At 45.8% G+C, this 26031-nt stretch overlaps 1 protein-coding gene across 3 annotated transcripts in view; it reads left to right on the top strand.

The window, feature by feature from the left end:
* Positions 1 to 1761: 1761 nt before the first annotated feature.
* The window catches only part of AXIN1 (axin 1), a 227398-nt gene continuing 203128 nt past the window's right edge, over positions 1762 to 26031 (top strand). For 2 of the 3 annotated variants that reach the window (XM_019482361.2, XM_059716844.1), the window contains exons 1-2: positions 1762 to 1975; positions 4560 to 5523. In XM_019482361.2, the coding sequence (XP_019337906.1) occupies positions 4646 to 5523 (878 nt within the window). In that variant the 5' untranslated portion in view covers positions 1762 to 1975; positions 4560 to 4645. The remainder of the gene's footprint in view (positions 1976 to 4559; positions 5524 to 26031) is intronic. The other variant, XM_019482362.2, reaches the window with a different exon arrangement.

Consider the following 26031-nt stretch of genomic DNA (forward strand, 5'->3'; position numbering starts at 1 on the left):
CTTCACTCCCGTTCCTGTTTTGTCTTTTGTCCCACAAATTCAGTTAACACATACCCAATAGCCCCTTCTATTAACGGGGGCGGGGGAGAACTGTTGCTCTGTGAGCATAAGGCTCATGTTCCCAATATGTGTCAAACAGCCCTGTCTTCTGAAGAGACCTATACCATTGCCTATTTTGTCCTAAAGACTAGGTGCTTTCTTTTGTGGATCCTGACAACTGAGTTTTAATACAACCGGGTTCCTCATGTTCCCAGACAGACAGAGTTGGAAAGGCAGTCTGGATCCTAGGTCAATGGGAGGTCCCATTGGTCCCACCCTCCATTTGTATGGCAGTAATGTCTGCCCCATCCAGTAAGGCAGTGCTAGCAGCATGGGTCCCCGTTCTCTCCCTAAGTACTTGTCCCAGGACCTGTGGTATATTTGCTAATGTAGTAAGCTACCTCCTCACCCCACCAGCCCCCTGAACGGTGGATCTTGGAGCTAACACAGTATGAGAGCAATACTCTGTCTCACAGCTGTTGCCCCAGGTTATAGGGTATGAAAGAAAAGTAGAAGTTGAAAACATAGTTGAAGCAAATCACACTGGCAGCTGCACAGAGACAAGTAGCCCAGGTTGTAAATGTGTCATTAAATTGCCCCTGCCTATTTTGGGGTGGTGGGGCACATCTCTTTAAGGACTGCATCATGTTTGCAGCTTTTTGAACACAGGATGTGACTTCTTGTGGCATAACCCATCCACGTGCTCATGGCCTGGGCTCTTCGTAGACTTGGGGAGGTATCACTTATGCTGGTCAGGTTTTCAAACTAGGAATGATAGATGTTTACTTTTTATGTTGATGAAAGCTGACATTTTGGTGTAATCATGTAGCTCCAGAAACAGGCCCTAGGCATGGGTCTGTGCCTTCTCCAAACCACAAGTCACATCAGAGATGCCCATGGTTGGGAGAAAACTACAATCCCCAGGGGGCGTTGACAGCATGGCCTCTACTTCTTCTTACTTCTAGACCTTTTGTACAGGCCTAGGATTGAAGGGGCAGAAAAGAGTTGAAGGCCAGGATATCTAAAACAGAGAGTTTGCAGCTACTGCAACTAGCATCAGAAAAAGGAAGAAGCTGATGGACCTAACATTTCTTTGTGGAGATTGATTAGGTTATGAAAAATAAGAGGGCAATTACATTTTAAGTTTTCAAGTAGTTTATGTCTGAGGTGTTAGCCAAGTGTTGGTCATGTGACTTGGGTTTGCTTAGCTACAAGACCCGGGAACAGGGAGAAAACCATTACGGACAGATTTAAAAAAAGAGAAGTTTTAAATGTTTCTCCTGCAAAACGTAGGAACTTTTTGTTCTTTTAAAAATGATATCAGAAACTGACCTCGTCTCGGCAGAGCACATTTAGAGCCCGCATTTTGCTCGCTAAGGTGTGAAAAAGAAGACGGAATCCCTTTCAGTGCAAATGTCAGAGCTGTTCCTCTTAGCGCCTCAGTGCCGCTATCAGAGAGCACAGCTGCGCAAGTGAGCCGTCTGCCCGCGTTTCCGTAGCAGTGTTTGTCAGTCAGCTCCCTCCGGACCTGGGGCTGGGTCTCCCCGGTGCCTCAGGCTCTACCCTTCTCCTTCCAGGCCAGCGCTGGCCCCGGGAGCTGCGGTCGCGCAGCTCGGGCCGCGCGCCCGCACCCCCACCCCTCGCACCTTCCCTTCCCTTCCCTTCCCGCGGCGGTGCAGGCCGCAGTACCGGGCGGGGGCGCGGGGGGCGCGGCGGAGCGCTCGCGGGCGCCGGGAGGCAGCGGCGCAAGCTGAGCGGCGCGGGGCTCGCTGCTCTCCGTGTCGCTGCCAGAGCAAGCGGCTGCGGCCATGGGGGTCCCGGGCTGCCCGCTTTGTGCTGCTTCCCCGCGGACGTCGCCGCCTGCGGCCCCGGGCTGCAGCCACTGTTGAGCCGCATGGGCCGGGCCCCGCGTCGCTGCAGCTGCTGCTCCGAGCGGGTGAGTGAGCGGCGGGCGGGAGGTAGCTGCGGAGCGCAGCGCAGGCCCTCAGCTCCAAGCGCCGAGGCCGCGGGGCCGGGCCGCGCAAGCCGCCCCATTGTGGCGCGGGGCTGGCGGCAGCGGGCCGCTCCGCGCCCGGCGCTAGGCCGCCCTGAGCCTGGGGACTCGGGCGCCGCCGCCGGGAAGGAGCGGGCCGAGCAGGCGCTTGGCCCTGGGACCCGGCCTGCCTGTGGGGAGCCGGCGTCGGGGCCGGGAGTGGCCCTGTGGGCTGGAGGCGCCGCTCGGCGCCGGGGTCTTGCAGGGCCGGCGCGTCGGCCCGTGCGGCGAGGGAGCCGGGCCGCGCGGCCTCTGCTCTGCCCCGCTCTGCGTCGCGCCCCCTGAACTTGCCTGGCGCGGCGGTGTGCGCAGCCCTGAGCCCGGCCGCCCTCCGCTAGCTCCCCTTGTGTCAGTGGCCGGAGAGACAGCAGTTTATTCGGGCATAACCATCGTCTCCCTCCCCCATCGGCGTCCGATGTGTAGTTCCTTTGCTGGAACTACCTACCTGGAAACAGGCAGGCAGGCTAAGCGCCAAATGGTGCATGGAAACCTCTTGGTTGGGAGAACTTCAGGATGAGTGCTGTCAGAGAATGATAATTGCCTATGAAGTCCTGTGGTGGAAATGCGAATCTTGTGCACCGAGGCCTCCACCCCCAGGTGTAAATGGAACAGATAGACCACAGCACCTGTGTAGAACAGTTTCCAGGACCTGGGCCTTGGCTTGTACTCTTTTTTAATCTGATGTTCCTTGATTTATTTTGATCCATCTATACTGGCAATTTCCAGAAGTCCTTTGATGTTATTTATCCTCTAGAGGTAAAATGCCAAGTGCTTCTTCAGGTGTGAGGAACAGAGCCTTTTTTGTTTTGTTTTTGCAACAATGAGCAACATGGCTTATGTCAGCTGGAGTGTGATGTTCACCTCTGAATGAAATGGCTACAATATCATTATGTTGAATATCTTTGTTGTGAAAATCAAATTAATTCCGTGACCTCCGTTGCTCTAGTGCTGGGTGAGAAATTTACAACAAACATGGCCTAGCATGAAATGATCTACTTGGTTACAGGTGTTAAGAAAAGCCTCAGAATAGCAACTGAATGTTCATGCTTGTTTTAATCCAGTAGTTGTAAAAACATTGCTTGGTCCCATGATCAGATAGGTATAGCTGAAACATGCAGTTATTCAGACATTAAAAATTAATTAGTTTGTTATGTTGTTTCCTACTTTATTCTGTTAGGATGTTCAGGGCATTGAGGAAGTCTTCTCTTTTTTAAGGCCAGTTGAGAGCAAAGGAAATGGAAATGTGTCTGAAAGACTTATTCATCTGTGGAGGTGATCTTTGCATGAGGGGCTTGTTTCAGAATGGTTTCCTTGGTATATTTTCATGTGCAATTAAGATTTTGTTTGAAGAAGTGATTTATTAGACAGCTGTAGCTTTATAGCACTCAGGTCTTTGCGATTACTAGTGTTTTTTGAAGATTTAAATTGTATTGTCTTGATACAAAGTAGGTATCTACATTTTTATATCTCCATCCTTTTCCTTCCTTCCCTATAAAAAGCTACTAATCTTTTCTTATATTACATGAAATGAAAGGTATTTACTTATGTTTCATTTAAATATTATTTGCTGCAGACCTGAGAAAATTTCAAGTCATCACCTGAAATTGTTACCTTGATGTACGTCTTGACATACATCTTCTCTATGCCATGTTTTCTCAAATTACGTTTTTGGAAAATGTAAAAAAACGATACATTTAAACATCAAGACAACTTGAGGTGATGATTTGAATTTTTCTCAGGTCTGCAGCAAATAGTATTTAAATGAACCATCAATAAATACCTTTCATTCCATGTAATATAAGAAAAGATTAGTAGTTCTTATAAGAATATACTCATTTGTTGCAAAAGTTTAATTTAGATACCATGTAAAATATCTAGAATTGACAGCATATTAGGATTTTAATTTTATTAAAGGCTCTGGTATAATTATTCTGGTGCCACAAATATTCGTACCACTCAAATTGCTTATTGATTAATGTGATAAGATGATGCAGCGCATTTCAAAAACTGCTGGACTGTAGAGGCAGTTCATATTGTAAGTACAACTGATTGTATTGAAGGCTGTCTACACTTGATTAAGTTATATTCCTGGCTTAAGTGCCAAATGGAAATACATTCAGAATCGTCCCATGTGCCCCAAAAGAAATTCCAAACCATTCTGGAGACATGAATTTACCTGGTGTTTTATTTTTGCATGACTAAACACTATATTTTTTTCTAATTTAAACTTCATAATGAAATATGCACACTGAAAAAGTGAATTGAGTGTCCCATTTACATAATTATCTACAACCATGTTTGAGGATTGTTCATGGTGGTTTTAAAATTTGGATAACTCAATAATAAGAAATTCAGGAGTACTGGAATACTGTACCAAGAGGAAGACTAGGAACATAATCCTGTGAAGCAGAAATAGCCATTCCAGACTCTTAGGATATCTCTTAGAATATGCAATATCTCTTAACTTTGTTCTCATTTATTTCACCAGGATAAACACGTTCATGTTGGAAATACAAACAGTGGGGATTTGAGACTTAGGCTGTTCTGTCCTTGTTCCTGTGCATGTAAACAAACATGAATGTCCAGGGGAAAAGTTTCCCTTTGGATCTTGGGGGAAGCTTTACTGAAGATGCTCCAAGGCCACCAGTCCCTGGTGAGGAAGGTGAACTAGTTGCCACAGATCCAAGGCCAATTAGCCATGGTTTCTATTCTGGTAAAAGTGATGCAATTAAAAATGAGACTTCCACAGCCACACCAAGGCGCTCTGATCTGGATTTGGGGTATGAGCCTGAGGGGAGTGCTTCTCCAACTCCTCCCTACTTGAAATGGGCTGAGTCATTGCACTCCTTGTTGGATGATCAGGATGGGATAAATCTGTTCAGGACTTTTCTGAAGCAGGAGGATTGTGCAGATTTGCTGGACTTCTGGTTTGCCTGCAGTGGCTTCAGGAAGCTGGAGCCTTGCATCTCCAATGAAGAAAAGAGGCTTAAATTGGCTAAAGCTATTTATAAAAAATACATTCTTGACAATAATGGGATAGTGTCTCGACAAATCAAACCAGCCACAAAAAGCTTCATAAAAGATTGTGTCATGAAACTACAGATTGATCCTGACATGTTTGACCAGGCCCAAACTGAGATTCAGGGCATGATAGAAGATAATACTTACCCTTTGTTCCTTAAATCAGATATTTATTTGGAATATACAAGGACAGGTGGGGAAAGTCCGAAGATTTATAGTGATCAGAGCTCAGGGTCTGGGACTGGTAAAGGACTACCTGGATATTTGCCTACTCTTAATGAGGATGAGGAGTGGAAATGTGACCAAGACACAGAAGAAGAAACCAGCAGGGATTCGGCCCCTTCCAGCAGGCTTACTCAGAAGCTGCTTCTGGAGACAGCAACCCATCGTGCCACATCAACCAGGCGCTACAGCGAGGGAAGGGAGTTCAGGTATGTCAGCCTGATAGAAGTAAGTGTCTGGAGCCCTGTTCCTGTAGAACGGTTCCTTAAAACTGTGCAGGCCTCCTGAGAGTATCATGATTTGGGGGATATGGAGCAATCTGTTTTTGGGATGAGTGGTACCTTGTCGTTTGGAAGGCAGCCTTATTTAAGGTTAATTTCAAATATCTGTTGGCCAAAGTTTACTTGTCATTTTCTACATAATCCCTGGGAATCATGCCTGCAATGTTTTGTATTTTGAAGTGCTGATGAAGAATGTGATTTGAAGCTAGGGCTGGTGGAAAATGTAAAACTAATGGCAATAGTAGCCATGGATTGTCTTTCTGTGTGTACCGAAGAATGATTAAAATGAGCTGCTATTTCTTGTTTGCCTTTGGTGTGTGCTGGAAGAATATCAATATTCAGTTATTAGGATGTGAATACTCCATAGCAGGGCTTTTTTGTGTAAATACAGAAGGGGACTGCTCATTGTAACTAACAGCTGGACACTGTGTGTGTTCTCTGTTACTTGAGCTATGGCACCCATAATATTACTGTAGGCAAACATCCACGTTTGTGTGGATGCGGCCAGCTTTCTTAACAGCGAAATCTACTGGTGCCAGGTTAGGAATTTCTGATTTAGCTAAAACTTTCCCCATTAAGGCTTTACTTTTCATCTGACAATAGCTTTTCATAAGTGAGTTGTATTATTTTCTGTCATACCTCTAAATCTCTCAGACTTTCAGATAGTTTCTAAATCTGTGTTATCTGAAAGTTCAGTTAAAATTCTAGATTTTAACTTAACAGGGAGTTCTCCGAGATGAATAACAGTGCATGCCTGACTCTTACTGAATCAACAGAATATGTCCAAATTACGTTTTAGTTATATATTTAAAAAAATAAAATCATCTTTCAAGACCAGATTAAATTAAAATCTGGGCATTTAGCAAAGATTATGAAACAAAGCAGTTAAAATTGTCCCAATTTACAGTTGCCTCAGCCTCCCTCAGCAGTCCCTTTTGGTTGGCAGCTGGAAATTCATCCCTGTGCAAAGCTTCAGCACATTCCAGATGTTGAAGTGTTTTCATTTTGATCCTTGTTTTTTCTACACATTTTTGAGGAGGGATTGTTGCATGTGAAACTGAAAAGGGGGAATTCATGTCATCTTCTGGTTTAATCAAGTCTCTGGAAAACAAAATTCCAGGTCCTGGGACTTTCCTGTGGATTTAATAAAAACTTTGAACACTTAAAATGCATTTGGACTGAGCAATTGAGTATTTAAATTGTAGATTTTTTAAATCCTTCATTTATAGTATCTTTATATTTAAGTGAGAAATAGCTTTTCAGACTGGAAAGAATGTGTTTGAGGTTCAGTTGTTTTGCCTTGTGTCTAAAACACGCAGCAAAAACTTATTCAGTAATTCTGCACTTCTTAGATCCAACTCAGATCAACTTCTGACCTTACTTTTGAAATACATGTTCATTGAAATTTAAAGCAGTTAATGCTGTTACACTATGAAATAGTGGCATTGTATAATAAGAGTCCTGAAGTACAGACTTTCATACTAGATTATGGTAATACAAGATAGGATTAAACATAAAGTGCTAGTCAGAAAATAAATGTTGATGTTCAGGATTTTAAAACTTTATGCATAGCAGTTCATTGTTATAATTACAAATTCTTCATTATCGGTTGGGCTGGTGCATCTCAAATTCTTGCACCTAAAGGAGAGGCGTTTCTGTTACTGGAATGGTTGAAAATGAATATTTTTAAAAACACAAACAAATTAAAAATGAACAAACTCAGATTGGAAATTAGAAGATTTCTGTAAGAGGAGTGAGATTTAGCATTATTTCCTGAGCAAAGTAGTGGGAGTAAAGAACCTAAATCACTTTAAAATTGAACCTGAAAAATTTATGGAGGGGGTAATATGGTGATTAGCATGATAGGACAGGGAATTTTTGGTTCCACAATCAGTTTGTGGGATTAATGGAATCAAGTATTTGCAATCTCCATGTTAGGATACAGAGAGAAATCTTTTGCAGAGTTGTAGATGCCTGGCAGTCCCATTTGTTAGGGCTTTCCTGGTCTCCTACAGGAGCCAGGAAGGACATTTTTCTCTTCATAAATGCTATTGGCTTTGGTTTTTTCTCACTTCCTCTGTAGCATTGCATATTTGACAGTTTTTGATGGGGGTCCACTGGTTTTCCTGCTGTTGCTTAAGAAAACTCATGTTCTTGGCTAGAGGGTCTTGCTCTTTTGCTTGGTGCCAGGCCAGTCACCAAATTCATGGTCAGGAAAGAAGCTTTCCCTTAGGTTGGTGTGGAAAGGATTGTGGAGTGTTTTGCCTTCCTGTATAGCATGAGGATTGTCCTTTTCCTTGGATCATCGTGAGCATATGTTAACAAATTACTTCTTTGTCATGAAAGTGGCAGGGCATCAGCGGTGCCTTGTCTTCTGCTTTTACCTATAGCATGTTGTATGGGGGTCTTGGTGTTCTGCATTTGATTTTGTGCCTTATGGTTGTGTTTGGAATGGATGATTTTAGGAATTTTTGGTGAAATGGTTGCCTCCAAATTAAGGGAACTAGACTGGATGACCAGGTTGCCCTTGTATTACACCAGTGTTCAAAGTGCCTGTTGTGCAAAATGCTGTACAAATGTGTTTGAAGATGGGAGCCAATTTCCAAAGAGCTCACAACCTAAAACCATTAGAGGTTTTAATTTAGCAATTGATGATCCATTCTGTACAAGAGGCCATAATCTAAGTGAACTCCTGTGCCAGAAATTGTTCTGTGTGACTTTAAAGTGTCAAGTTCATTATTCTGCCAACAAATAAGTTTCTATGTACTTTTCTCATTTGAGTGCTACCCTGAAGCCCATGGGCCAACATACATATGTATATGACTTGTATGTAGTATTTACAAGATTGGGATCTGAGTCATGCCTTGACATTTTTCCAACCTTTTTCTCCTGTTTGGTTTGTGTTTGTAAAATAATTCTAATTTATTTTATTGAAAGAGTGTTGAAATTAATTTTTATTTCCTCGCTGGATACTTCCAGTCATCCTGTGATTTTAATTTCTGTATACTATTTGGCTTCCATGAAAGCTCTCAATCAAGAATTAGAGTTTAATTAGAACGGAAATATTTTTCCATTAGTGAACAGGTATTTTGTCAGTATAAGTGTTATTCCTGCTGTCATGAAAATACATGTGAACAATTCTTCACGTTATTGAAATTAAGCTTGTTAATGTCATATTTTTGAATGGGTGCATGCCTACATGTGTAATATATTTAAAATAAAAACTATGTTATTACTGACTTTGTTTTTGTATATATAGGAAAAGGCCAATAGTTATTATAGTTAGGCACCTGCAAATTAATTGGATTTTGGTTATGGATCGGTGACCTTCAAAGAAGGTAGCCCTATAAGACCTTGCGCATTAACTTACAGATTCTGAAACTGACACCAGTGTGGTAGAGTGCAATTAAATATTTCATTAACTGTCTTTTGACATCCTTAGATTGGATTTTTCAAGAGACATAAAGAACAGAAATTGAACTTCTGCCTCAGAACTGTATGCAGACTTGCTTTGAAGAAGTCTAACGAAACCTTCATGTTTTAAAGATTTGGCACTTTATTGGTAGTTAGTGAATTGGTATATCATGTCACATTCCATTTTTGTGTACAGATTTCTTCTACTTATTTAGATTTTGATTTAAAAGAAACTTCTTGCTGAAAGATCCCTGTACAAAGTTCTGGGTTTTCTTTATGCATTTTAAATACAGTGAAGTAGGAGTTACACAAACTCTTACTGAATAATCAATTTACGAGCACTACCACCACAAGCTCAAACCACTGGATATTGTAAGAATAGTTTTGAAGATACTTCACAGATATTATCTTTGTTTTATTTCACTGGTAATAATTTAATAAGAAGGACTTATAATACAGTTGTATAAAAACTGTTTGTTTTGTTCTTTCTGAAAAGACAGGCTAGTGGACTTCATTTGGGTTTTCCATTAAAAAAAACCATTTTTTTGAATACTATAACATTTATATGAACAGAGCTTCTGTTAAAGAGTAAAATTAATAGCTGAATTGAGTGGTCATTTGAGGGGGCATGGCTAATTGGTGAAATCCACAGTCCTTGGATGTTGGAAAGTGGAGTGGATGGAGATAAACAAGAGAGGATCTGATTGACTGGAATAAAGAAACTTTTGAAAAAATGTGGATGGGATCACTGATAACATGGTTTTCATAGGAAGCTAGATTGCAATGCTGAGTTCACTAAGGAATCATATTTTAAAGAATCTTCATGTGGAAGTTGCTGATTAATACTTAAAATATAATTGTGTGCAATGATATCAAACTTCAGTTTATGACCCTATCTGACTTAACATGCCAAAAGATGAAGGAAATGTTAGGAAAAAAATGCTTTTAAAGAAATGAAGTAGTTATCTTTAACTCATAAAGTAAAATGTAGATGTCAAAAATTAAGTGGCAAAATTGAAAAGTTCTATGTTTATCTCAAAGCAGAGCAAAATCAGTTTCTTTAGGCTGTCTGGAAAATAACATATAGTGAAAGAAGTTGCTGAAGTGAAAGAATAGAAAGGTTTGATTGTATAAACAAAACATCAGGATAAGAAGTCAGGTCCCGTTTTGGTCAATGGGTCAAAAGCAGGTAAATTCAGGAGCAGCCTGTTTACCTTTCCAGTTAAATATTGGCAAGATCAGCTGGTAATTAGGTCAGTATCAGGAATTCATGTGATAAGAAAGTTGCTACCTTTTTTTACACAAGGGTATCAAACTCATCAGGCCCCATGGGATGGCTCAGGGGTACAAGGCCAGGCCACGGGCTGGATCAGACCCAAAGACCTTGTCCTGAATGCTGGATCTTGTGTGGTTGCTGCTTGCAGCATGCCAGACTAGCCCTGCAGCATACAGTGCCCATGCTGCTTCTAGCCCCTTGGGCTGCTTGCAGCATAAACTAGATTGGCTCCGTGTGCTGCCGGTGGTATGTGGGGTCAGAGCTGGCATATGCTGAATGTTGGGCCAGTATGGGGCACACCACATGAGTCGGGTAGCAGTGCAGGTTGGACGATAGGGTTCCACAGGCTGTCTTGGCCATATTTTATACCAGGGGTGTAAAATATGATCCACTGACTGGATCTGGCCCAGGGAGCCCTATAAAGCCCCTGGTGCTGGCCTATTAACCCATATGCTGAGTTAAACCGGCCCTGTACACAGCATCTGGGACATGTGCAACCCATGATACTCGCTGGGGCTGTGTCCTGGGCTGTCTCCCACAGCTCTTGCTGGAGCCAGTGTCCCGGACCAGTCTGAGTGGGTTCTGCATGCATGTTGGAGGGGCAGGGAGGCCCATGAACCTGATCTGGCACATGGTTCGATCCCATGTCACTCATCTTGCCCGCAGGACCAGATGTATTTGAAACCTCTGCTTTACACTAACATAACATGCATTGTAGCCCAAAATGGTCACCTTAAAGGAATAATTGAAGCATTTGTCCTGGAGTTTTCTACAGCAGTAGATCTCCGCCTTTTTGTACCAGGACCCATTTGTAAACATCGATGGCCTGTTCTGACCCAGGCCCCAACCCCTCAGTGTGGGGGGCAGTAGGGGCCCCCCAAGCAGCCCCTTACACGCTGGAACTCTTCCAGCATGCAAGGGGAAATATGTGGTTCCCCACGTTTTTCTCTTCTAAAGGAGAATCCATTTTTAAAGTTTGTTCATGACCCTCTCATATATTCTTGTGACCTACAGGTTGAGAAATGCTGCTCTACAACATAGAATTGAACTTGTATACAATTGATGAGATGCACTTGAAGAAAGAGCAAAAATTAAATGAGAAATAAAAAAGTACATGAATATACAATTTGGTTACTTGATCATGAGAAATTACTCAATAATGTCCAGGATTAATCCATAAAAAAAGTGTTTCTAGTGATATTGTAGCTATGATGGTCTAGGAAATATTTGTCTCCTTTCTAGTTATTGCTGTTATTTTTTTATTTGAAAATAAGCTCATGCATAATTACAAAGAAAAATATAGAAAACCATGTAGTACAAAAAAAAAGAACTATATGGTTTAGGGTTCATGGCATGTTTTATTTAAACTTCAAGCATGTTATAGGTCAGAAGGTCTTCTGCAGGCATCGTTTTGGCCTAGTGCAGCAGTTTTAAAACTTTTTTAGCTGAGCAATCATGCAAAATATGTGTTTATAAACTTAACCAAGACTAACACAACTTAAATTACCTAATTACATTACTTATGCCTGTAAGTTTCAAATTCGCAGATACCGTACTTGCCGACTTCAGCCATTTCAGCTTCTCCCTTTCATTTTAGAACAATATCTTTTGGCAATAAGTACTGATCCATTTTCACCTCGTAATAGTATGAAAAATATTGAACTCACCAGCAGAATAAGTTGCACTACACAAATGCTTGTAATTTTTTGGGTTGTAAGAGTAGGTATGATAGGTGTACTAAACTGGAAGACAGGCTATGTAGTTGTTGTTATGGAAATGATTGCTGGCTTAATTAAATACATTATAACACCTGTGAAATCAGTTGTAAAATGTTCATCCATCCTATTTCAATACGTTATGTTGTCAAATACCATTTTCTTGTTATATAATAATAATTTAAAAAGTAAAATATGCCATGCACATGGTGCCCACCTCCCTCCACCAATGTTTGTTTCACGCCCCCACCCAGGGGTTGTACCCCACAGTTTGCAAACTGCTGGCCTAATGACTTATTGGTTTAAAGAAGGAGATGCTGTGGTTCCCCAACATTTGGTGGAAATTTCTAGAAGAGTTTCTTCACTTGCATTTTGTATCTGATAGGATGCAAGTCTAGAATGCACTAATGCCAAAAGAAGGACTTACAATTCCTAGAGAGAGTATTTTACTATGAGAGTATTTTACCATGTCTTGGGTTTAATTAGGCTTTGGCAGAAGTAGGTAAAATATGATTGTTGATAAAACTGAAAATGTTAAATAACAATAGGCAGGAATCATGAATATTTAAATGTATTTTTATGTATAACAGCAAATCAAAATATAAAATATAAGCATTAGAGGTGCATTGATACATTGGTCTGATATCAGTTGAGCACCGATGTAAAGAAAATTGACTGCATTGGAAATTGGCTTTTTTTGCCTGATGTGGCCAATAAATGACCTGTGTAAGCATTGTGGTAGAAAGAAAGGGGGGAGGGAAGGGGCCTGTGTGGGGGGTAGATTAAGGCCCCTGTTGTGAGGGAGGGAGTGGGGCTAGGGCAGGCGCTGCCCAGCCGAGCCATCCTGGGCTGGGCCTAGGACGGAGTCGTGGCTCGTCTGAGGGGTGGGGGGAGGGGGGGGGGCAGCTCCCACCATTGTGAGCACCCCAGGAGATCATGGGGGTCATGTACCTCCAGATCTGCGTGCAGGGCGAGGGCGGGCTGCCACTGCAGGCTGGGGCTGCAGCTGCATTGGGCTCCTCCTGGCCAGGGCTGGACCAGGGATGCACTTGCGGCAGGTGGGGATGGCACTGGTAGGGGATGTTGGGGGGCTATGGCAAATTTTGGGGTGCCTGCCCCCCCCCGTAACCTCCCTTCCAATGCTGCTGCCGTGCAGCCTGGCTTACCCCTTCTGAGAAGAGCGCAGCGCAGCCTCGGCCCTGGCCCGCAGCAACAGCGCACCCCACACTGCCCTGCATGCAGATCTGGGGGCACACGCCCTGCCATGCCCTCCTGGGACGAGCCTGTGGCTCCATCCCATGCCCTGCTCTGCCCCAGCTGGGGAGTCCCCGCCCCTGCCCCAACCCCAACCCCATTCCCTCCCTCACTGCAAGTGCTTCGATCTGAACCTCCCCGCTCCCCTTCCACCACAACAGACTTACCAGCCAGACGCTGCTCTTCAAGCGGCCAGGCTGCATATCGGAAATTGGATTGGTATCAGCATACGCCTCCTTAAAAATCAGCTATCGGTATTGGCCCAAAATACTTTATTGGTGCACCCCTAATAAGCATTATTATAGTGACTAGGTGGATATGTTAATAATCTTAAGGTAGAAGTTGAAATTAACCCAAGAAAGAAGGCAACCCCAAAATAAGCATTCTGTTCATATGCCATTGAGGCTGAGCTCCACTGTTTCTTTAACTTTGGCATGAGAAGGATGTGATGTGGTCAGTCACGAGGTGTATAAAGTGGGCCTTATTTGATTCAGATTTGGATTCGGCCTGAATCAGGGACAGTAATTCGATTTGTTGATTCGGATCACTGTCCCTGATTCAATTCGGCTGAATCTGAAGATTCGATGCTGATTCGGAGATAGACACAGCTTTAAAAGCTTTTTCTACATACCTCGAGGTACCAGCGTGGCTTGTGAACGCTGAGATGCTGGGGCTCATGAAGCATTCCACAGGAGTGTGCCCTCCACGTGCTCAGCGGTGAGCCCGGAAGTGGACTGGAAGTACTTACGGTCCACTTCTGACTCTGCCAGGGAGTGCACTGGGGGGCCCCCCTGGCTCAGTGATCGGCCACAGGGAGACCTTGGCAGCCCCCCGACCCATGAGGCACCAGTGACTGAGCTGGGGCAGCATGGGGGGTGGGGCATGTAAAAGAAAAGGCCAGAGTGTAGGGAAGCCTTTTTCTATTTCTACTTGGCTAGAAGCTTGTATTTTAACTGCATGTTTTACTGCTATCATCTGTCACTTTGTCTCCTTGAGTTTAGGCTATTGCATAACACATCTACAAGCAGTTACATCTTGAGTTGATGTGACATTAGCAGCTATGAAACTGAAGGTGGGGACAGATGTAACATTTGAAGCACTTCAGATGCCTTTGGAAGCACTTCAAAGGCATTTATGTTTGCCCAGCTCATCTTCTGAAGGACTCAAAAAATGGCAGAAGTGCTTCAAAACAAACCCTGAAGAAAACAGGTACTATTTAAAAGTGCTACAAAGGGCACAGACAGAAGTGACGATTTTTGCCTGATCTGGCCACAGAAAGCGGTCTGTAGCTGAGACCAAACACAAATGCACGGCTGCAGACAGCTTAAAGATGGCTGATTGGGTGAAAATCTGAACCCTCATTGCATGAGGGGTCAGATGAAGATGTTTTAAAACGGAGCATCTTCTGTAACTTCTGTCTGCGCTGCCTGCCAACCTGTCACTGTTTTCAGAACTGGAGGAGGGAAAGGGAGTGGAGGACGTTTGGTCTGGGGGGTTTTCAGCCCCTGTTGAAGGGTGGGGAGGATGTACTGGAGCCCCTCACCACCCTCCAGCATCTGCTGGGGAACCCCTGGAACAAACTTCTTCTCCTTTTTCCCCCTCCTGTTCTGAAAACTTTGCAGCCTCACAGGGAGGAGGATACATTGCCAGGGGAAACTGACTGCAGGTTGGAGCCAGCAGCTAGATTCCCCTCCTCCCTGGAACCAACATTGAACTTCTGTTTGTTTCAGGGGATCCATTGTAACTCTGAACGTTTCCTGGAAAACATTCTCAGTTACAGTGGCTGTGCTTCTGTTTGCACCCAAAGTGAAGCATTTCCTGTTGCATATGCATACCCTGGAGCACAAAGGGGGTACCTCTGAGTACGGGTGCACCAATAGAGATTTTGGTGATACTGATAGCTGATTTTTAAGGAGGTATATCGGCTGATACCGATCTGATTTCTGATACCCAGCCATGTAGCTTGAAGAGCTGCATCCAGCTGGTAAGTTTGTTGTGGTGGAAGGGGAGGGGGAAAGGGTAGGGTATGGGAGGCAGATCAAGGCCACTGCAGTGAGGGAGTGAGTGGGGCTGGGGCAGGCGCTGCCCAGCTGGGGCAGAGAAGGACACGGGATGGAGCCATGGTTCATCTGTGGGGGGAGGGGGAGGAGCTCCTGCTGCTGCATGCACCCCAGGAGTGCATGGGGGGGCATGCAGCCCCGAATCTGTGGGGTAGGGCAGACTGCAACTGTGAACTGGGGCTGGGCTGTGCTTGGCATGGGCGGTGGCAGCGTGGGGAGGGGGGCTATAGGATGGCTGCAGACACCCCCAAATTTACTGTAGTCCCCCCCATAACCCCACTCCCAGTGCCACCACCGCCCACGCTGAGCACAGCCCTGGCCCAACACCCCCACGGGCCAGGTAGAGCCCGGCACCACCCTGGCCCCAGCCCACAGCAGCAGCCTGTCCTGCCCGCACCCCATGCAGATCCAGGAGGTATATGCCCCCTCCCTCCCCATGCCTCCCAGAGTGCATGCAGTGGTGGGAGCCACCGCCTCCTCCCCACACCTCCCTGATGAGCAGCGACTCCATCCCATTCCCTGCCCTGCCCCAGCTGGACAGTGCCTGCCCCAGCCCCACTCCCTCCCTCACCGTGGGGCCCTTGATCTGCCCCCCAGGCTCCTTCCTTCCCCTCCCCCCTTCCACCACAACATACCTACCAGCTGCACACAGCTTTCCGAGCTGCCAGGCTGTGCTTGCTGCCTATGTGCTATGCTGCAGCTGTGCCCAGGCATAGGTATTTATCAACCAAATTATTGGCCACATCAGGCTGATTTCCGATTTGGTCAATGTTCTTTATATTGGTGCTGATCTGATAGTGGACCAATGTATCAGTACCTCTGAGTCCTCCAGCATCCCACAGCCTCCTTCCCACTCACCACCTTCCTCACAGGGGGAGGGAGCAGAAACCAGGCATTATGTCAGTTAGCACTTTCTGTCTAATTCACCTCTCCTTTCCTGGAGCACCCCTCTCCCAGAACTGGGGTACTGGGTGACTTGTGCCCCTCTACTGGAACTGGGATTTCTGCTACCCAGCACCTCCTCCTCATGTACATTTCCTTGTCTGGTCTTCTGTTTCTAGGAGAGGGAGAGAAGAACCCCCAGTTTTGGCTCCAAGAGAGTGGAGCTGGAGCAGACAGGAGAGCACTCACTGAGTTTATCTATACTTGCAGTTAGCTTGAAGCAGTAAACTCCTGCTCAGTTTGCACCAGAGTCAGCAGCTCCTGGGCTCAGCATCTACATGTGTGCCCAGGATTTCAGCAGTTAGAGCTGGGGGGGAGCAGCCCCAGGCTGGCAGCAGGCTCATGGAGGAGGGCAGGGGTCATCCCTGGGCTCCAGGTCACAGTGTCAGATGGCAGAGGGGCTGGCTGAGGTATGAGGGCAGGGCTAACCAGAAGACAGCCCCCTCACTGTAGCACCATCATGCCCCAGCCAGCCCCAGTCACTGTCTACACATGTCTTGAGGCGGCATAAATGACTCCACCATAGGATAGTGCTTGTCTGAGACAGTGCTTTCCTGTGGCAGAGTTAATTTTTTTTACCATGTCCTAATATGGGTGCACAAGTAGATGGTAACACTTTACAGCAGAGCTAATTAGTCACCTCCGCAGTAAATCACGCATGTAGATGAACCCACTGACATTGTCTCCACTCCCCATCCGCTTGGTGGGGGTGCAGACCTGCAGGTCACCACAGCCCCTGTGACTCTCTCTGGCTGGAGACCTTGCCACTACATGCAGCCACAGCAATTTTGAAGTCCAAGTTCAATTGGCAGAGCAGGGGGGCTGTATGTCTGTGAGTGGCTGAAATGTTCTATTTTTTAAGTTCTTCAAAGTATATCTGTACTTATAACATTGAAGTGTTTCAGTCTGTCCCCACCCTGACTAGCTTCTCTCAATTTCAAGGTTTCTAATAGCAGCCCTTTGACAGCTGCTTCCTTTTCACTCTTTCTGGCACACTTAAAAGGAGTACAGTTAGCTACAAAGTAGATAAGATGCATTTAGTATGCAGTAAATGGAGTACAGTTACCTCACAAAGTAAGGCAGTGGAACTGAAAGATACTATACTCTTAAGGGGGTTAGGCAGACAAGGTTCCTTGGGTGAATTTGATATATTTTATTAGATCAACCCAAATAGTTGGAGAATAGTTATTAAGCAAGCTTTCGAGTTCAAAAACCCTTCGTCAGGCTAAGGAAGTTTAAGGGAATTATGCATTTAACCAATAAGCAGATAACAGCTGTTTGTTATAATATAAATAATAAGCAAAACATTGGGACTGGCACTGAGTTATTATGTTAAGCAAATTATGGGCTTATCCTGTATGAATATGCATTGTATGCCACATCTATAATAGAGAAGGACTGACTAGCAGCATATTTGGGACCTCTGTAATGGTCAGGGTGTGCCTGCACCTGTAGCACATTAGCAGCAGCTGGAGTGCAGGAAGCCTGAGCCATTGTCAGTAACTGGTGGTCAGCCTAATATTCCCCCTAACCCCATTCTGCTTTGCCCAGGGTGTTGGAGGCCTAGCAAGCTACTTCAGGACCAGGATCCCTGTACACTGCTTCCAGAAGTCCCCATAGTGTGGGCTCTGTGGGGGGCTGCCAGTCTCAGATTTACACTGCACACCCTCCTGTGGTTGCAGTGGTTCTGTGACTTCCTGCTGCCCGAGTTGGAGAGAGCTCATGGGAGTCATGCCTGCTCCCTCGTTCCAGCCCCAACTTCCACTTGCCACACAGTGCTCCAGTGAGGAGCTGGGCTCCTCCTTTTTACACCTGTGGCAGAAATTGAAGCAACCCTCCCTGGATTCCACTTCTGCCTCTGGCCCTTTCTTTTAGGCAAGCAATGACAGCAATCTCTTCCCCTGCTCACTGAATGCCTAATTTACTTTGTGACAATTACATTTCATTCTAATTGCAAAACTTGTATTAAAATGTGGAGTTAAATTGCCCTAGTCATTTCAAAGAGTTTTTCAACTATTTTTTGTGTTTCTAGTATCCTTTGTATCAGGAATTGAATCCAGAAATCAGGTATACATTCTAATATTATAAAGGCCTCTGTCTGTCTGTCTGTCTGTCTGTCTGTCTGTCTGTCATGCTTCATTTGCACTCTGATTGGCTGGCGGAAACAACCAATTAGAGTATGAATACAGCATTTGAACAGAAGGTGGCACTGCGGCAGAGCGCCGCCATGATGGTGGGTACACAGGGGACAGAGTGGGGGAGCAGCAGCAACCTCTCTGAAGGTGGCAGCAATGGTGCAGATGGAATGGGGGGCTGGCCTCGCCCTCCCCCCCTCTTGCTCCTTGGAGGTGGTGGCGGTGCAGGGGGGAGTAGAGTTGAGGAGGTATACCATTCCACTAGGGTGAATGCCTTACTGGACTTGGTGTTGGCTACGGGGATGACCTGGTAGGGGAGCTACAGATTCATGGTCACCTTGGGGATAGTGACCACCAATCAATCGTAAGATAACTAGTAGGGTGGAAGTGCATGACATTAGGAAGGCTAACTTAAGTGCACTTAGGAGTCTAGTCAATGACGCACTGCAGGATAGGAGTATTGACGAGATGGGAGTCCAGGAAGGGTGGTTGTTCCTAAAGGAAGTGATCCTTCAGGCGCAGGGGGAGATGATTCCATTATGAGGGAAAAGGGGGAAAGGAGCCAAAAAACTTCCCTGGCTAAACAGGGAAATCTGGGGGAGCCTAAGGGCAAAAAAGAAGGCATATAGGCAGTGGAAGCAGGGGGAAGCTACCGAGGAGGGGAGTATACTTACTTGGCCCGCACTTGCAGAGAGGCAGTTAGAAAGGCCAAAGCAACTACAGAACCGAGGCTGGCAACACAAATTAAAGACAACAAAAAAGTATTTTTTTAGGTATGTAGGGAGTAGAAGGAAGGTACAGGGCAGCATAGGACCCCTACTGAACAAGAAGGAGCAATTAATGATAGACAGGGGGGACAAGGCTGAGCTATTCAATTGGTTTTTTGCCTCGGTATTCTTGAACAGGGATCAAGATAAGTCTCCTAATGGATTCTTAGATGGGTATCAGATGGACACCAGCCCACCATCTGTTGACGCTGACTTGGTGCAGAGTCACTGGATGAACTGGATGTGTTTAAGTCAGCAGGCCTGGATGAGCTGCATTCGAGAGTACTGAAGGAATTGGCTGGTGTCATAGCAGAACCACTGCCAGATGACCCCAGCCAGATGCCTATCCAGGCTTCTCTTAAAGACCCCCAAGGTAGGGGAAAGTACCACCTCCCTTGGAAGCCCATTCCAAATTTTGGCCACCCTTACCATGAAGAAGTTGTTCCTGATATTTAGCCCCCAAATTAATTGGGGGAATGCAGCAATGGATTGGAGATGCTCTGTTCACCAGGGCGCCTGTTGGGGTAACAAGGAACAATGGTCACAAACTGACAGAGAGCAGATTAAGGCTAATGCCTGTTTATGGATTAAGGAAAAGACGTAGCACAAAACAACTTACAAAGTCAGCAACATTTTCCTTGGAGAGAGGGGCATGGAATGGGTCAGCTTGTGTCAAATGTGGATGGACCTTAGGACTAATGTGGCCACTGGTCCTGTTTTAAAACCCTTTGTTCCCTGTCTGTTTCTGAATGAGGAATGGACAGCAGAAAGTCCTGTTTTTCAGTTCATTGGTGGAAATATATGTCAATTGTTTGTCCTTGTGATTCAGTTGGCTGTGACTGGAGATAGGGCGGTGCACAGCCAGGAGGAGAGGGGTTCTGAGCCAGCCAGGGAGGGAGATGATGGCCCCACCCCTTGCCGCTGAATGGCTAAGGGACCAATGGCCCCGCCCCTCGCTTCTGATTGGCAGAAGAGGCGGCTCCATCCCTCACTTCTTATTGGGTGAGGGGGCCTGTCCCTCACCAAGGGGGCAGTACTGTATTCTGGGGGTGCTTGAGTGGCCACTCAACTCAGTTAGGACTCAGCTGCTGCTGAATGTGGTGTGTTGAAAAGCCCCCTTCCACCAGAGCCTGAACAGAGCTCCCCCTCTGCTGGAGCCTGTGCAGGTCATTGCAGTGAAGGGGGGAACCACCTGCTGCTGAATGCTGCCAAAGCCTTCTCGGGTCAGATCCAACCTGCAGGCTGTAGGTTGCTGGCCCCTTAAGATAAAAACTTCAAACAGTAACTGATGTAATTAAATATATTGAGTATAGTTTGTGCTATGCCTTGGTTAACTATCTTACATAAGGTAGAAACAAAAAGCAGAATTTTTTTGGTGAAGAGATAGGAAATCTTCCCTTCATTTTCACCCTAACATAAATTTTGTTTAGTTGGAGGCAGATCCCTCCACGTGGGGCTGGCATGGCCTGGACCCCATCCCTGTGTGTGCGGCTGGCTATATCACACCCTTTGGGAGTCAGTGATATAATGAATGTATAGCTGACTTCTTCCTTGCTTCCTACTCACTTTCTGTGCCCTGGAAGCAAACTGCAGTTTTTTAAACCTTGTTTGGTGTTTAACCCTTTATATGGTTTACTCCTTTTTCTTCATAGTTCATTTTAGCTCTGCTATACTGCATAGAAAATGCTGACAAGTCATTGTGCACCTTGGTGGCCAGAAGAGTATCTCAATTGTAGTTATCACACCTAGGATTGAGACTTTGGTAGGAGCACCAGACATATGCACCTCTATGGGTGTACAGTATGCTGTAGACATTTTCCTGCAAGGGCTGCACCATGGTCCATATAACGCCATATGGAAAGATTTGCCTGGGTGGGTCAATTTTCTGATTTTGATCTTGGTGTAGATGAGTGGAGCCATTTTTAGATAGTGCTTCTGAGGATTTCTCAGGATTTTATTAAACTGTATACGTGTACCTAGCAGTACAGATGAGTTAGGGGTCTACTCAGTTTCCTATTTTATGGCTTTTTCGGAAACCACAACATCTGTGATTGTCTGCTAAATCAACTTTAAAAAACTCAGTAAAAATAAAATGCTGGCAGCCCACCTGGTGGGGCGAAAGCCCTGGCTGGTGGGGCTGCATAAAGAGCTGAAGACAAGAGGATGGCTGCTGCTCCCTCATCCCTCCTCCCCCTTCCAGGGCCTCCCCACCAGTCAGCACTGAGGGGCGGGGCTGCACAAAGAGCCGCTAGAAAACAAGATGGCAGCCATCCCCTTGCCCTTCCTCCTCCAGCAGGGCCTCTCCAGCAGTAAGCACTGAGGGGCGGGACCAGTGAAGCACATCCAGGAAATACCTGCAAAATTTGCTCTTTATGCCGTAATCAACCTGTGAAAATTATTTAGTGTCACTACAATTTAAGTAGGTCCCTACAGATGACTGCATAAATAAATAGAACAACAGCAGATATTTGCGATGGTGTGGCAGTGGTGAAACCATTTGAGAGATCATTGTTCCTACTCGGATACCTTTGGGGCAGAAACAGATGGCTTTTGTTTGAGCTAAGAAACCCAAAGCATAAATTTTGCTACTGTTTTATTTGCTGTTTTATTCTGCCACACTTCATCAGTTCCTTTTTGATGGACAGTGATCCATCAAGGTCCAATTAATCCATTTCTTAAGTGGCTGATCAATTAACAGTCATAACCTTATGCAATTAATTGACTGTTCTCGACCCCCTGTAATTCAGCAAAGATCAGATTTCCTTTTTAAATTCCCTGAGGAAAACCCCCTGTACTTGTCTGCACTTGATCAGCTAACCAAGGACAGTATCCCTGTAAAGGAACCCTTTATGATTCTGTCTTTTCGGTCCTGGGCAGCCCTTCCCTTCTGCCATGACTTTATGGGCTGTCTCTTTTATAGAATATTTCTGGCCCTCGACCTCCAGCTTTGACTCCATCCTGATCCTCCCATACAGCTTCTAAAATTAGCTGCGCACCTCTATGCAATTTGACAAGCTCTGCCTTGCTCATGTTCCCCTTTCCAGGGAGTTCTCTCAGCTGCCTATGCAGTCTTATCTTCTGACCAGGCTCCTTCTGGCCAATAGAAGGCGGCTCTGGGGTCCTGTGACCTGGCTCCTCTGCATGCCAGGCACGGAGGCTGCTATGTACACCTCAGGCATTGGCATCTCAGCCCTCTGCGCAGTGCTGCTGGTCCTTCACCTCTTGGTGAGTCTCCCAGCATACCCAAGTCTGGTGAGGCTCTCCGAACCATAACAGGGTCCAAGATCAGTGCCCTGTTACATTGACATTTGTTTGGTGAGAGCCTAAACATGAAATCGTCCACAAACTTAAACTGTTGTCTTGGCTGCATTTGATGAGCAGCATGAAGTATATGTTTTAATATGTTGGTGCCGTTTTCATATGGGTGGAACTAGCTGCCATTAGCAGCCTATTATTTAGCTCTTTTATGACAATGGACTGTCATAACTTACCAGTTTATTTTAATGATGGTAATTTGGAAGTCAAACCATATCTGAAGCAGCTGCACTGTTGGCTACATAGACTATAAAACAAGTCCAGCACCTTCAAGCCTGAATGCTAGTAATTTACTAATTACAGCCTACTTAGCATGATTGTGCAGCCTCTGTAGTCTCAAATCTACAAAACAAAAACACCTCTTGTAAATATACAAGTTCCTGGGAATGTTCAGTTATTTAAGTGAGGATTTGTTGACTAAAACGTTTTTGCCCTCTGAAACTTCAACATTAATATTTTGTTCATATATGCATCAAAAATCATAATCATAGTAGTAATAACTAATTTACTATTGGTGTGTTTTCAATAGGCATGTGCGAAACAGGCCATATTCTGTTCGATTTCGGCCTGAATCAAGCACAGTGATTCAATTTGTTGATTCGGATCACTGTCCCCGATTCGATTTGGCCAAATCCAAACCTGAAGATTCGATGTTGATTTGGAGAGTCAGCGATTCAGCCATAGACACAGCCTTAAATGTTTTTTCTATGTACCTCGAGGTACCAGGCACAGCTCATGAGCACTGCGATGCTGGGGACATGGAGCATCCCACAGGAGTGCGGAGGGGCCGCAGAGCATGCAGGAGGCAAACCTGGAAGTGGACCAGAAGTATTTCTGGTCCGCTTCCAGGTCCACCACCAAGCATGCAGGGGGGCCCCTCCATGCCCTCCCCCCTGGCTTGGCGATCAGCTGCGGGGGGGGACCCCAGGTGCCCCTCCCCCAGACCCAGGGGGCACCAGTCGCCAAGCGGGTGGGCATGGGAGGGCCCCCTGTGCGCTCCCTGGTGGACCCGGAAGTGGACCAGAGGTGCTTCTGGTCCACTTCCGCGTCTACTGCCAAGGGTGCTGGGGAGTCCCCCGTGCTCCTGTGGGATGCTTCATCTGTCCCAGCATCTCAGCATTCACGAGCCACCTGGTACCTTGAGGTATGTGGAGAAAATATATAAAGCTGTGTGTATGTCTGAATCATCAAATCTTCTGAATGTCTCCGAATCAATTCAGAGAGTTCTGATTCTATTCGGAGAGATTAAAGGGTCTCCTGATTTGATTTAGATTCGGAGATTCGGCCACCGAATCGGGTCGAATCTCTGACGAATTGAATCGGGGACCGAAGCTTCACACAGCCCTAGTTTCCAATCTATTAGTATCAATGTGATAGGTATATAGTTGCCACAAAATGAATCTTTTGAAAGAAAATATAGTCAATAGATACCATCTTTCAAAGGGTCCTTTTCAGAACCCTTATACTTAATTGTTTATTACAGATCTCAAAAATAAGAAGTTAAAAAGATTTAATTTCGGAACAGCTTTTAGGTGCTTTTAAACCACAAGGAAAAACTGCTTTATTATTTGCTGTAAGCTTTCCACACAGTTTTTCCTACGGGTAATAGCTAAGCTTTGGGGTCTTGTACTTAAGATAGACAAATGCTTTTCTTAGTTATTTCTCTTTTGGCCTTTTTCTGCTCACTGCAAGGCAAGGGCATCTCTTTAGCTCTAGACTGATATATTGGGAGCAGATCTCAACCTCCCTGGCCATGCAAGCCATACAAGCGTGGACCTTTGTTTCCCTTGGGACAACTAGCAGCGGCAGATAGCCCCAGGTGGGGTAGGGGAGGCTGGGGCCAGCAGTGGGCTGCCCTCAATAGCCTTACCTGGGGTCCTGGGGGCCTCCTAGGGCTGCAGCAGCAGTGATCCTGCCGCTTGGAGCCGGGCCAGAAGCCAGAGTTCGACTCCGACCCCTCAGGTTCCAGTTTTGGGCAGTGCACGCTGCCCCCGCATGCACCACTCTCCTTTTTTTTTTTTTTTTTTTTTTTGCGTGGGTTTTTTTGACCCCCTGTGCTGCTCCCTTGCTGTGCAGGGAACAGCTGAATATGCAGTATGTGGTGCTGTAGACATGTCTGTGGCATCATATACTGCATGACCATGCTAGTCTGGACATGGCTCCTGTATCTATAAAGGTGCATATCTACACTGCCTTCAGACTGACTTCACACTAACATGGCTAACTATCTTTTTCTCTGTGCCTTGGCTAGGGTATGCTTATCCTAAGATCAATGTTTCCACAGCAGTAGAAAAACAAATGAAAAGCCTGCCCAAGGTCCTGTGTCCCTGAAGTTATCGCTCAGAAGTTCTGTGATATATAGCCATTTGCTGAGGCAAGTTATGTTTCTGCACAAAGCAGCGTGTTATAAATCATTATTGCTTTCTACATACTATTCTACCATATTTACCCAAATCCAGGATGGCTACAAATTTAAGATGATCCCTAATAATTAAATTCTATACCTGGAAAATTATAAATTTGTATAGATGTATAGAATCTAATTTTTAGAGGGTTGTTTTAAATGCCAGCCCCACCTTCATCCCTATAGTGGGGAAACCAGTGGAGGGCACCTCCCTCCCCTTGTCTGCTGCTTATATCTGACACCAGCTCTGGCTTTAGGACAGTCAGCAGTGGGCCCAGCCCAGCCTGACCAGGCAGAAGCACTGGCAACAGCTTGGAGCCCAGCTGAGTTGGGCCAGAGCTGAAAGTAAGCAACGGGGGGCAGGCAGGAGGTGTCACTCCCATCGCCTCCCAACCTGGGCTCTGCTTGTGGCACATAGCTCCCCCACCTACCATCGTGCAGGTACCCCTAGTCCTTTTCCTGCTGTGTGGCAGTAGCAGAGCAGCTGTCAGGGCCCATAAGTTGCTAGATGGGACATCTCTGAGCTAGAGCAGAGGAATGAAACATATGGCCTGTGGTCTGGATCTGGCCTCTGGAGCCGTATGATCTGGCCTGTGGATCACTGGACTGACCTTACACTCTGGCTCTGGTGCTACCTGCTGCACATGGCACATGGGCTAGACCCAATGCTCCATGTCCCAGCATGGGGGGTGAAGTCAATCCAGAGCATGCACTACCTATAGTGCCCCACTGGATTGGCCTTATGTGCTGTCTACAGAGCTGGTCCAGATTGGGCTGTGTCAGAGTCGGCGTACAGTGCCAGTCAGTTGGGGTTCCACATGCAGTTCATTCTGTATGCTGGCCTCCTATGCTGTGTGCAGAGCATGTGGCCAGTCAGCCCATGCCATCCCCAGGGCTCGCACACATAGCATGCAGGCCTGGCATAGGGTATATGTGGTTCATGGGCTGGACCTGGTGCTGCACATGGCACAGGGTATCTGAGTGTGAGCTGCATGGACCAACCCCTGTGCTGTCTGTATTGCTGAGTCCAGCTCATGCACTGTGGGCAGTGAATGCCCCAAACCAGCTCAGCATGCTGCATACACAGCAGCCCTTGCAGCTGGTACACGCTGCTTGCAGTGCACAGGCTGGACCCAGCACTGTTGGCACTGCAC

This window comes from Alligator mississippiensis, chromosome 13 (assembly GCF_030867095.1).
Source record: "Alligator mississippiensis isolate rAllMis1 chromosome 13, rAllMis1, whole genome shotgun sequence".
Taxonomy (NCBI): Eukaryota; Metazoa; Chordata; order Crocodylia; family Alligatoridae; genus Alligator; species Alligator mississippiensis.